The following is a 13,727-nucleotide window of genomic DNA, read 5'->3' as shown; positions in this document are numbered from 1 at the left end:
ACAATACTCTTATATAAATAAACACGATCAAGAATTTCTAAATAATTTTATATGAATGCTTTTAAGAAAGAAGGCTATATCCAAAATGTTAACGTGAGGGTAACGACACGTTTACTTCGAATTTCTTGTTATTTTTCTTTTTCAAAAAATTCGTAAAGACGTTTCAGTTTAAATGAAATTCTAAAAATACTTTTTTTCTAAAAAAATCCTTTATGTGAGATTAAATTTTGATACATTTTCAAACAATTCGTTCTGCATGCGTGCCCAACCTCCATTAAAAAGTATTAGTTAAAGCAGCAATTTTCCTCCAAAGAAATCTATTTTCTTGGCAACATTTCCCTGCTTTTGTTTAAAAAATCACTTTTGCTACTAAAAACAGAAAATCGTTTGTTTAACCTCGTTAAAAGAACATGAAATTAAGTACTGAATTATTCATGACTATGTATTATTGTCCATTTTCAATTTAACCTACATTGTCAGATTTGGAAACGAATAGTTATTAATTACATTTAGTTACATCAAAATATTTAATTCATTTATGAAAAATTCATTCACTTACTTAGAGACCCCGCTATTTTAATATGCATTAACATCATTAATTGCATCATTAATATGCATTAATACGAGTATCATTAAGGCATATTCTGAAACTTATCACGCATGTTTGAAAAACTTATAGTGCTCAAATAAAATATAAACATATACTAATTTTTTACAGGAATTGGAAACCAATTTTTTAATTTTAATTATTCAAATAAAATGAAGTTTAAGTAATACCTTTAATGAATAGATTTATCCTCCCATAACGAATGATTAAGTTTAGAAATAAAAATAAATTACAGTGTCACAAATAAGTTCAAATTACTTTTTTAATTATAAAAATAGTAAATTCATGTACCGTCGTCTTTAAATTAAAACTACTTATACATTCAGGGCGAGTCAATTTTTTTTAGAGCTTATATATTATTAAACGTTCATAGTTTTTTCGTTTAATTCACCTTGCTATTATTTTTCATAACGAGGCTTCTTACTTAGCGGATATATTAGTTTTATCTGAAAAAGAAAATAAATTCGTTAACGTTTTAATAAGTTTTATTTTTTTTTCATATCGTTTGCATAAAATGTGGAAGTAGGAAATTACTTGAGACTAGAGTTGGGTTCATTGAACTGTTAAAGTAAAACTATTTCTCTACCAGAACCAACATTTCTACGTGGGCTGATCATTTTCTCTCGAGTATGAATGAATCTTTTCTTGGGAGATTTCTCATCAAAATCCTTGTCGGGAGGATGATAAATCGACTATTACCGCGTGCTTCCTTATAAGTTCTTTTCTTTATTATTCCTCTGACAAGTAGAGGATAAATTATAGCGATCTCATCAAACTGATGACGCAGTTATAGGTGATCACCATTACTACTGTCACGACACGATGTTAATGCATTATAGTTATTAAATATGAATCAGCATATAGAACACTTCATTTATTGCAGATACGTTCCATCATAACTTAACTTGTTTGACAGGATCAATTTTCTTGGTGAATAAATTTCAAACATATGTAACTAACACTTATGTGTTAGACTTTTGAACAAATCATTTAGATAAAAATCTGAATTCTCTTAAATATACTTTTTTATTCATTTAATTTCATGCGATCAACGATCCAAGAAAAAGTGGTTACTTGAAGACCGTGAAACATTCAGAATATTCATAATAATATCAAAATATTTTGTAACAATTGGCGTTATGTAGAAATAGATGTACTGTATATCTATATATTATATTGAATATACAGTATATTGGAATATGCTCGAAGGCGAAGTATATGTAAATTTTGAGATTACATATACCGTATTTTAACGTGTATAAGGAACCTCCGTTTTCCCAAAAATTGGGCCTCAAAAATAGGGGGATTGTTATACATGGATAGTATTATCGATACAAAAATAGATATATATAGGTAGTATTACAGATATAATAAGCAAATTACTCAGTTCCTCGAAACTCAAATCTTCATAACTGGGAAATTTTTTAAGAACCCAGTTATGCTAGAGCAAGATCAGTTAAAGGTACACTTAACAGATGAAACAAAGAAGTTGGCAAAAAAAATTAGAAACCCGATTGGGCAGTTATTTCCGGTTACTTTACGAGCCACCTTTAATCTCTGGACGTCAATATCAACAAAACTCCAAGACACTAATGAGGGAAGAATCAGTCACATGGAGGCAAGATGTTGACTCCAACCTAACACCAACAGGAAGAGTGAGGAAGCCAACAATTAGCAAGGTTAATAGCTGGCTGAAGAAGTCGTGGAATGGAGTGAAAAAAGAAGTGATTGTAAAGGCCTTTAAAAAACTGCTCTGTAAGCAACAACATGGATGGTACTGAGGATGATGAATTTACGATGAGAGTGACTCTGATGATGATAATGAACTGGTTATTGTAGCTGATTACGATGCATCAGATGAGAATGATGACAAGTTTAAAGGTTTCTATGATGAATAAAAAAATACCGTTTTTTTATATCTTAAAATTAAAAAAATATCTTTGACGGAAAATTTTTCCCAATTTTAATCACAAAAAGTCAGCTAGTTCTTTAAACACAAGGGCTCCTTATACACGTTGGGATACGATATATGTTGGAGTTGTTTCGAGATTTTGCTAATTGTAAGAGAGTTTTTAGTGTTTCCATCTACATTCTCCGTAATTTCTCTTAGAAATCGAAACATATTGCAACTCTAAGAAAGTAGTGCCTTCTATTCATCATTTATGAAGAAGATAAAAAGTTCCGAACCTCTTCTTATATATTGCAGCTCTTTCTTCGGATCGTAGAACTCTTCTTCCTCGACTGATATGATGACGTAATCTCCACTGTCCAGCAAACCCTTCTCGTGCATGAAGCGGACGAAGTCCACCAGAGCGTAAGTGTCAGCTATAAGCACATATACTGGATATTGGGAGAAAAGAAAAGGCAAGGATATTATAACAGAAATATATATGTATAATTTAATTTCTTTTTAATTTACCCAAGGTCGTGACGATAATATTAATGAGAGATCGTTCTTCGAATTTTTTTCTGATTTTGGTTTAATTTAAATATAAAGAAAAAATTCATACTATTTTTTTTTGTCTCAGAATTTTGTATTGTTTTCCCCAGTTTATTCATCTACAAACTTTTTTTCCATTGGAAAGATTTATGAGTGGGAAATCTGAATACAAAATTCGGGAATGTAATGAAACCATGATAAAAGAGCTTTTCAAGAATAAAATATGAAAATTTTTGCAAATTTGTGCAGTAGAAGTTGGATAATGATTTGAAATTATAATATCGTATTTATTTAACTATTTTTTGTTGTCACTGATTGAAAAAGAACATTTTAAATGGTTCTTTTACGCATTGTCTTTTCAGAGGTCATTAATTTTTACGGTATTTATTACGTTTTTTACGACTTTATTTTTAACATTTACTATTCCTTTTTTGAAAAATACAAATTACTCATTAATTACGAAAAACTGAAAAAAAAGATAATTTCAATTTTTAAAGTACATTTAACTTATTAATAACAAAAAGTGGGAAATTGATGGTTTGGCCTTGGGTTGTTTTTTGTAATTTAGATTGTTTTTTGCACATAACTAATATAACTGAAGATCAATATAAAAAAAATAAATGATTTTTTTCGTAAATCTCGTCTCAGTAGCATCTCTTATTTGCAATTCAAATCGTTCAGAAAAAGAAGCTGTGGATAATGAATGCATATTTGAAAGGGAAATTACTAGTATAGGTATGCGTTATTAGTTTTGTTGTATATTTACTAGCACTGTTTGGAAACCAATAACAACTCTTTGAGTACTGAGCTTTTGGAATATTTAATATTCAATAACTTATCTCCAGATCACTGAGATAAGGTTATTGTTTACCTCAGTAATAATGCAAACGCATAGGCATTTATATTTCTGCTGTTTCTTTCTGAAATTACGCGCACATCCAATCTGTAAGTTAATTATAAGCCGGTTACTCAATTTCGTTCTTTTCCGATACGTGTCTTGCCGAAAGGAAATGTAAATTCTTCGTTAATTATTATTGCTAATCACACAGCGTGTGTGAATAGTTTTCTTTTCTTTGAGTCCTCCGGCTCGTCTTCGGATTAAGATGAATAATTGATGATCTAATCACGTAATTAATCACTTGATGACGATAGAAAATATGGAGCGTGGTTTTGCTCTTAATGAACACAGCGACGAGAACATTCTTCATTTTTCGCTTCATTCATCGTAAAACCTCGACACACCCTATTATAAGATTTTTGTGACCTTGAGCTTGACGACAGTATCTATTATTATTACGCATATCATCTTTCTCTCTAGAATATGTTCCAAAAGAATTAGAATCAGTGAGATACCTGCGTTAAGATATATGATGTGTTTTCCGTAGTAGAGTGAGCTCCGAAAAGTACACGGACTCTGAGGTTGCTTTGAAAAAAATAAATTAAATAAACCTTGAGCTCTGAGTATTACAAACCAATTATATAATTTTTGGAGTAAATATTAAAATTAAAAGATTTTTATATGGTTCCAAAAGGGAAATAATTCGTAAAACAGTTCATTTTCTTCTATTTTACCAAAAACAAATTTAATCATTAATATTTGAAAGAAAGAAAAAATTCGACGAAATTAATATTTTTGATCATTGTCACATTTGGCGTGGCAAATAGCTTAAATACAATACGAAGATTGTCAAACAAAGTGATGAAAAAATCAAGAATTTCAACCATCGATTTCTCGGTGGAAAAATTGGGATAGGGGCAAATTTTACTGCGCAAATTCTAACGAATTGGTAGATGTGGCGCTCTGAGGCGAGACTTTTTAACGCGGAGATCGGCTTGCATTTGCGCCTCGAATTTGCGAACCACAGAAAAACCGATTTCGGTCGACTACCACTGTGGCGACGGTGGGATAATACAAATTTTATTAATTGCCACCGTTTTTATTCAGTGCCGGTGAAAATGTTACTTTTATATTAATTATGTATAAATACCCAAGCGTCGCGCCGTCGGTAAACTTCATAAATCGTACTATAGGCTACGATATACTATACATGTTAATTCATGCATGTGTTGTATAATTATGTCTGGATACTATCGTAAAATTTGTAAACATTATATCGGGGTCCGACTATATTTATCGCAAATGAGTTCTACACTCATTGGGGTTTTTTCCCCCTATTTATCGAATTCACTAATCACACTAGGGTGTTATGCGTGTTCACGAATAAAGGCGATAAATTTCCAGTATGTATCAAATTTTACAACACACTTGTGTATTATACATAATCTCCTGTAAAAGTGATAAATTTATCAAACTTACCAAGACGGTTGGTAAGTACGCATAGTAACCGATTTATCACATTTACATATATATAATTAAATTAAAAATTGCTCACCAATGCTGTGTAAATAGAACAGACTTTCATTGGAAGTATATCTGTAAATGTGATAAATCCAGGGAATATACATAATCATCGACCATTTTAGTAAGTTGGATAAATTTTGTGAATTTACCCCATTTACCAGTGATTATGTATAATCCCAGCTCGTTATAGTAAATATGATAAATCATCGATGAATTACTTGAATTTACCGGATATTTTGCTCAAACTTTAGTCTAGGATGGATTCGATCGGTTGGATGCTGATTATGTTTAAAAATGTTGATAAATGTCTGAAGAAAGCTAATGTCACAAGACTGATAATAATTTATACATTTTTATCCTTTGTAACACCTAATTTAATTTAATTTTTATGGCAAAATATTTGTAGTGCACCCATCACGTAAGGGAGATACTAATTTCTGCACGAGTTCTTCCATAATTATCATACTTACCAACTTCATTCGGGGATTAAGCATAATTACCAGTAAAAGTGATAAATGTAGGGTTATTTAATCAACAATGCTGAGACGATTGGTTGTTATGCATAACAAGTGATTATGGACAATCGCCGATGTATCACATTCACCGTAACATATCCACACATTCGAAAATATATTACGTCATTTGTAGTTATAACGGAATTTCAGCTCTAAAAGAAATTCGATTCATTTGGCTTCGATTATGTTTATTCTCGAGGGTAACATGTCCAAACAGCACTTTCCCGAGTGGGTTTTCAATAAGGTTTTGAGAAAAACAATTGTTAGAAAATCGATTTTTCGAGTATCGTGTTAATATAACAAAAAATATACACGTATTCCACTTTTTTATTGAAATGTTTCTTTAAAGAATTCGACAAGATTTTGAAGAGATGAAAACACGGACAAGAAACATTCTCTATAAAATTCCACGAAAAATAAAAATAACATGTATGTATATTTCTCGATGAGCCAGCTGGTTTCGTTGAAAATCTTTCAGTGCGAAAACAAAGGGGGAAAAAATCGTATTTCTTTTTCCTTTGTTATGTTCTGCATATTTCTGTTTTATTCATTTCTTTTACGAATAGAAACATTTTTTTCCCTCTATCTTAAAGAATTTCCATTACACAGCCTATAATCTCCTTGCCTGCTATGTTGCAGTTTTTTTTCTCAAATTGTTTTCTCTTATGAACATCTTGAGAAACTGAAGCATATATTAAATCCGTGAACAATTCCAGTAATATATTCCAAATTGGAACTACAAATGAATTTCAGCCAATATGACGAGAATAGCAGATTTTCTGTCAAATTACCATATTCCAAAAGCTATTATATTGGCAACAGCTGGTCTTGATTTTATTTTTGTTCTAGGGAATATGGAAGAAAGCTTAAACTCTAGCATTCTGAGTTTGTATACGATGTAGCCCTACGTGACTGTAGGACATTTTTTGCTTTGATAATATGAACAAAATTTCTTACGGGATTATATTATATTCCTAACTAAAATTGAGACGAACTACATCCTAATAATTTTTCCGTCAATTTAAAATACCCTTTCTCTACTGGAGTTCCAAGGAGCCTTATCGTTATGGGCTCCCTGTAATAATAGTTAACATTGCAAATAGTTATATTACTGAATAATGGTCAATTTATAGCAAAAACATTCAGTGAAACTATGTGGTTGCAGTAATAAATAGCCAAATGGTTCATTTCAGTGATGCTGCGGAAGTTTCGAAAGTTTTAATACGTCGCACAGAACCATTAATTGGTACGGGAATTGCTCCACGGAACAAAAAAAAACAAACAAAAGTGAATGTTCTTCTGATATATAGGTTCTTTTTTTTCTTTCTTTTTTTTCATCACGAGGGGAAACTTTCAGAGCTTTTAATACCGCGGAGCCCCAGGGTTTCATGGCACATCGAATTCAAATAGTGTATGCAATAGAGAACATGGATGTTGTTTCAGGGGGTTCACTAAAGAGAGGCAATGGGTATTTTTCACGAAATTCTTTTCCAAGTTTTCTTGTTGAAGACAGTTGCGACCTCAAAAGTTTTCTATTGCATAGGGCTGCAGAAATTTTCCAGAACATGGAACTTCAAAAGTTTTCTATTGCATAGGGCTGCAGAAATTTTCCAGAACATGGAACTTCAAAAGTTTTCTACAACTTAGTGGTGATTTAAAAAGTTTTTCTAAACACGGATTTGATTTCAAGAATTTCTTAGAACATGGATATTTTTCACAGGTTCCCAATCATATGGATATCGTTTCAATGGTTCCCTAGAACAAGCAAAGTATTATAATAATTCTGCTAGGGCAATGGTGGCCAACTTTTAGCTAGCTCGTGCTTACTATCAAGATCACAAATCTCTTACTGCCACTCATTTTTCGTCATTACTCTCATTTATGATTGCTAGACTTCTTAAATGTATGAGATTGTTCCATATTTTTGAAGAAATCTCTAGTTGATTCAAAAAGGTGATTTATTATTTAATAAAAAATTTAATTCGCTTACCTTCGTATATCCTCAAATACTGTGAAAAACTTGGAATATGTTTCAAGAAAACTTTTGCATACGATATTTGGCACGCGTGGCACGGTTGTTCATCAATGCTGTACGGCAAACGGGTCGAAAAACGCTGAACTAAAATCAGAAGTTAATGAGAACGGGATTGAATCTGGTCCCAAAAATCTCAAGTATTTGTTTGTCATTGTTCTGAAATTGATTACAAATTGATTGACTTAAGCAAGAAAAATAACTGATGGTCTTTAGTTTGTCACTTTTTTTAAGAAATAGTTTGATGATGGTCATTGTTATCGCAAAATCGCATTTGGAAAACTCAAAGCAGAAATTTCTTTTTCTCGTGACACTTCCAAATAAAAATATCATAGCCTCAGATCATCAATTTTCAGGATTTTCTATGATATGATAAATGTTCTTTCTTTCCCCTCGGAGAACTAAACAAGATTTAAATTTAGACTCGGTGTCATTTACCGTTACTATGCAGCAACGTCGTGTTTTTTTCTTTGAAAAAAGTGATCTTTTGTGACGGTATATAGCAGCATTTTGACACCTTATTCTTGGCGGTCATCATTCATATGGGAATAGCCTCAAACGGGAGATGAAAAATTCAAACGAGAAGACAATAAAAATAACTTCTATTCCGAATCATATTTCAACACTGCGTGACTTTTAGATCATTTTCGCTGTGATATGTAGCAGAGGCGCATTAATGACTTTACCCAACGACGGTATTATGCCATAAAGAAGGGGATTTAAACCTATCAGTCCAGACTCAACAAACTTGGGTCGCAGCGGGCTTCTGAGATGTATCTTATAAATGCACTTACAATAAATACCGTTATAAATGCTTTTGCTGCTCTATTGGTTTCGGGCGACTTTAAACGATTTCGGCAGCCTGGGTTAAAGCAAAGACTACTACTACTTTGTCCTACATGCATCTATTATACATTCTTCTGCGGCATTTATAAGAACTCGGTTCATGCAGGAACGTGTTGTGTGTGTATATGCACGGCCCTAGAGTATTTATGTTTCAGAGATGCGTTTGTTGCGTATTATTGTGAGTGCAGAAATCTCTCTTCCATATTTTGAAGGGGAGATTGTATAAATGCTTGAATTTTCATGTTAGTAAGCATCCTGTTAGGACCCAGTATGGGACCCCTCTTCAACAATGATTTTATTCATTTTTGGTGGGAAGTTGGCACCCAAGAATGTATACCATTACTATAAAATTAAAGAAAATTCAGACGCCATATTTGACGATTTGGAATTAATGAAGAAATTACTAACTCCAGAGAGTGTTGATAAAAAATACTTTCAAGGATTAATGAAAGAAATAAATTAAAATTAACAGAAGAAAGAGTTGAAAATTAATGATAAAAACAACTTTAGAATTTGGTAAAACTTCAGACTTTATGAAATAGAATTTTTTAAAATTAGTGAAAAAGCTTTCAATAATTTATAAATCCTATTTTAATCCGATGCCTGGACTCAAGCCCCGTTTGCCCACCTTTTAAGGTGCACTGACTATTTTCACAAACAAAATTTGGAAAAAACCAAAAATTTTTTTTGTAGAAATACTTAATAACAATTTTTAAATTCAAATTTGTACAATGGGCCACAAATTTGATCTCACTGTTGATTTTGGGCCGTGACAAAAAAGTTAAGAAATCATTCCACGCAGAGGCTATTTGGTATTGTTTTCAGTACATGTACGTGTATCGCGTATGTTAAAAGGTTATGAAGAGTTACTGCCATCCATCTCCCAAAGCAAAAACGAAAAAATTGAAAACTTTCAAATCGGGAAAATATTTTTATGATTGCTCGAGTTGTATTCCGTTGGTTTGCTGCTCACTGAAGTGATGCATTAAAAACTGTGACTTTTTTGTTCAAGGAATTAACAGAGGACTTTCATGACAAATTGTTTTCTAAATATGAAGGGATCGTCTCCAAGAAAGGATACATATAGGAAGCATTTTTCCATGCTGGTTAATCATGAACATTTTAATGAATATTTTAATACCAGCATGTATGTGTTACTTATAAGATAAATATTTTAACGTGACTACGTATTTTGTGGTATTTGAATATATATGCAGTCGTGTACAACCACCGGCCCGTGGGGCAAATGCGGCCTCTTCAAGGAATTCCATCCGAAAGGTGTTCCGGTCGAAAACTATCAGTAGTAAAATGCTAGCCATATTTTCTTCAGAAAAATACTGGAAATTCGGGTTCCATATGAAAAAACGCCAATTACTCCTACCACCAAAAATATTTGTCAATGGTGAATGAAGGTGTCAATTATAGGTTGAAAAAAGTCAAAAGCAAGTAATTACCTAAATTTAAGTCACAAATTTAAAATTTTTGAAAAATCGCCAATAGCGAGAACTAGAGGCTACTGCAAGTCGCAGTGGATTAAAATGTAATTCATTAGAAAAAATCATATATGTTTGACAAATATGTGTGTGTGAAATTAATAAATTCCTTTGACTAACTAGTCGTAACTAGATTTATAATTATTACACTGTAATTTGTAAGAAATGAAAATAATTCCAATCTTTGATTTCAGTCAAGCATAAAAACTCACGTATGCTTCGCTGAAAATAAAGGGCATTTTATTCAGATGATTTTATAAAACCTACGAGAATGTCCTGTAAAATACGGGAAATACAGTCAGTCATCTTATATACTCACTACACAACTTTTTGACCCGCGAGTTACAGAATGACGGCATATCTGGCTCGTGGACTGAAAAATTTGTTCATCCTTGGCATTGATCTTCCATTAAAAAACAGTGGTACCATCTTTCAAAACTGTTATCACTGACACGTATTATGGTGTTTTCTAATGACAAATGGTTCTATTGAAATGATAATGTTTTTGGAATTAACTTGTATTTTACATAAAATTACCAAAATCCATAAAATTACCTTTTTAAAAGGATTTATTTTCCATTATTATAGGCCTACTGCATTTAGCTTATGATTCAAATATTCAATATTTAATTATTCCTAAGAGTTTCGTCACAGTAATTGAATACAGGACAATTCCGCAAAAAATAAACTTTTAATTAATGGTGAAATGCGTCTATCTGCTTCCTACCTTTACTTCAGAAAGTTTGATGCGCTGGGTAGTACAACGCAATGAATTGCTTCGAATTTATACAAGAGGTACGAGATCATCCTTAATTATGTTCGAATTATGAAATTCCTTTAATCTTCGAGGAGTTGGTTTCCGTGATAAGATGGGCACGTAAGAATTCTCTTACGGAGCGACTAATTTCAGCTTGTTCTCTATCTTTTAGCGCTCTCGAGTTACGCATCTAATTACTTCCAAAATGAGAATTTTCTATTATCAAAGGAGAGCTTTTGTTGTTATCTCAACGTTGTTTTAAGCGAGTGGAGGATCATGGATAATTTGCCATCATTTCCGCTATTCGCGCACCGCCTGGCTTCCTTACCTAATTCTATTTAACGGCAAACAGGGGAATAACCTAAATTTGTTTACCATGCTTTCTACTTTGGTATTAGTTTGTTTGTCTCTGTACATCGTCTTCTTTCTCTTTTGGTAGCAGCTGAGACAGAAGAAACCTCTTTCGCTCGCTAAGAAATACCGAACTTTGATAAACAACTTCATAACTTTTGCCAAAGTCTTCAAACATTGACCGTCGCAATCGTGGAATGTTTTGAAATATCATTGAAAGCACTTAAATTCGCATAAACTCAATGTTTAATAAATTTTTACTGGATTCTCTAACGACAAACCTTAAACGATTTCGTTAATTTCCTGTGCCGTATTTATACGAGTTTATTTTGCACTTATTGTAGGCCTACTTATTGAGCTTTTATGATTCAAATATTCAAGATTTAATAATTCCAGAGAGTTTTGTCATAGAAATTATTATACATTATTTATAAAGTTGTAATTGATTTTTTTTTTTCATTTCAAAGACACAACACACATAATAATACAGAAATAAAGCAACATAATACAAAAAACGATCAATATAAACTACACAAAAAAATAGAAAAAACGAATACACATTTTGTGGTTTAAAAAAAATTCTTCCACCAGGTCTAAATGAGATAATAATTTGAATTTCTGACAAGGCAACAGCATCCCCCTATTTAGTTATTATATAATGCATTTATATTGTACCTCTGACATCATATCATTTTTTTTTTCATAAACATAACTCTGGAAAAGATTGAGGTCAAGTAGTTTGAGATTTATGGTAAAAGTTGCTCATTATAAGGGTTATATAGATTAGTATAATTTTTTGTTTTGTAACATCAATTTTTTTAGACTCTTTTATTTATTTTAAACAATAAATTTATCCTATTAAATTATACCTTCGATAATTTAAGTCTTTTATAATTGAAATAATGTCTTTTGTGGAATTTGTTATGTTGTTAGTGTTTCTGTAGCGCTATGTGATAATAGTTTAATATTTTTTTTTAAATTTCTTTGTCTATATTTGGAACGGTTTGAAGTAAGAAACTTGAATTTTTCAAACTTAGCAAAGTTTTGTTTGAAATTCTCAATATACAGGTTCGGCCACAATCCAACATCCATGAGAAATTAAAAAAACTTATATGTATAAAATCAGCAAATTTTTTGACGTATGTGAGTGCAGCTGAAAGTAAAATATCTGTCATGGGAGAAAATATATCTTTAGGGAAGAAAAAAAATAGTTCAAAATTAAACGCATAGATGGCGCGCTTGAACATAAGACACATGCAACACTGGAAAAAATGTGATAAACGATTATAGAACATATTATAGAGTCAGTTTTTCTTTCCCTCTCAACATTTCAACACATACATCCAAAACAAAGCTCAAGTCACATTAAAAAACACGTCATTTCAATCTATGCATTTTCTCACCGTAAAGAGTAAGTAGACGGACCTCCAACTCGATATTTGCACAACACGAAATTTAGGCATCTGTCATCTTTAATTCATAATATGGAAGACAGATGGCAGCAGCACTAACAACACAGAACGCGCATAACCCGGATAACATAAATATCTTAGGACCACGCATACACTCAGCAGACACGTTCCAGCATGCATCAGTTCGATAGAAATTCCCCATAAGAATGGTCACGAGGTGCATATATATATAGTCAAGTAGTAGTATTTATGCATATGCGAACACGGATTGCGTTAGTGTCGATTACGCGCGGGATTCATGTTTTCAAGCGTTCAATGTTTAAGCGAATACAAACAGTACAGCGCCATTTGTGTATGAAAATTTTACCTTATTTTTTTGTCTTTTAACCACTTACTACCGCATTATTGAAAATGAAATAAGAAGAAAATGATAATAAATAAAAATATGATAATAGCAATAAATAATTACCACGCAAATTATGTGGTCTAGGTCATTTTATTTATGATTAAAGAGAAAAAAATTGTTTTCAAGCAATTAGTACACATCAAATTTTCTAACCCGGTATCTTGAAGTACCGTCATTAAGGGTTAAAATAAAATATAATTAACCATGACAAACATTTCAATGAAGACGTCGGTTGATTGTTTTTTTTATATTTTTGAAATGTTTCATTGCTTTTCGCATATGCCATAACTTCATAATAAAAAGAGCAAATATTTCCATTGTAGATATGTAGTGAAAAAAATTCCCCTTTTATACTTCACGAATGAAGTAATGTATAAATGACGTGACAAAAGAAAAAAAAGCAACGCGTTGTTGTTTCTTGGATGAGAAAGAAAGAAAGAAATTGATCAAGAAGAAGCAGATTTATTGAGAAAAGTGAGAAAGGCTTTTCGCTGAGAAACGACTCT

The 13,727-nt window shown here is 31.8% G+C and overlaps 1 protein-coding gene across 1 annotated transcript in view; it reads right to left on the bottom strand.

The window, feature by feature from the left end:
* Window positions 1–13,727, bottom strand: part of LOC149083416 (guanylate cyclase 32E-like) — a 112,105-nt gene that overhangs the window by 59,013 nt on the left and 39,365 nt on the right. Inside the window, exon 4 of the mRNA XM_089236706.1 lies at window positions 2,795–2,947. Within this exon, the coding sequence (XP_089092832.1) occupies window positions 2,795–2,947 (153 nt within the window). The remainder of the gene's footprint in view (window positions 1–2,794; window positions 2,948–13,727) is intronic.

This window comes from Pholcus phalangioides, unplaced genomic scaffold (genome assembly GCF_987345545.1).
Source record: "Pholcus phalangioides strain wild (caught in Gottingen) unplaced genomic scaffold, Ppha-v1.0 ptg000009l_1, whole genome shotgun sequence".
Classification (NCBI taxonomy): domain Eukaryota; kingdom Metazoa; phylum Arthropoda; class Arachnida; order Araneae; family Pholcidae; genus Pholcus; species Pholcus phalangioides.
The sequence above is the reverse complement of the archived record's forward strand: the minus strand, read 5'-3'. Positions and strand labels throughout refer to the sequence as shown.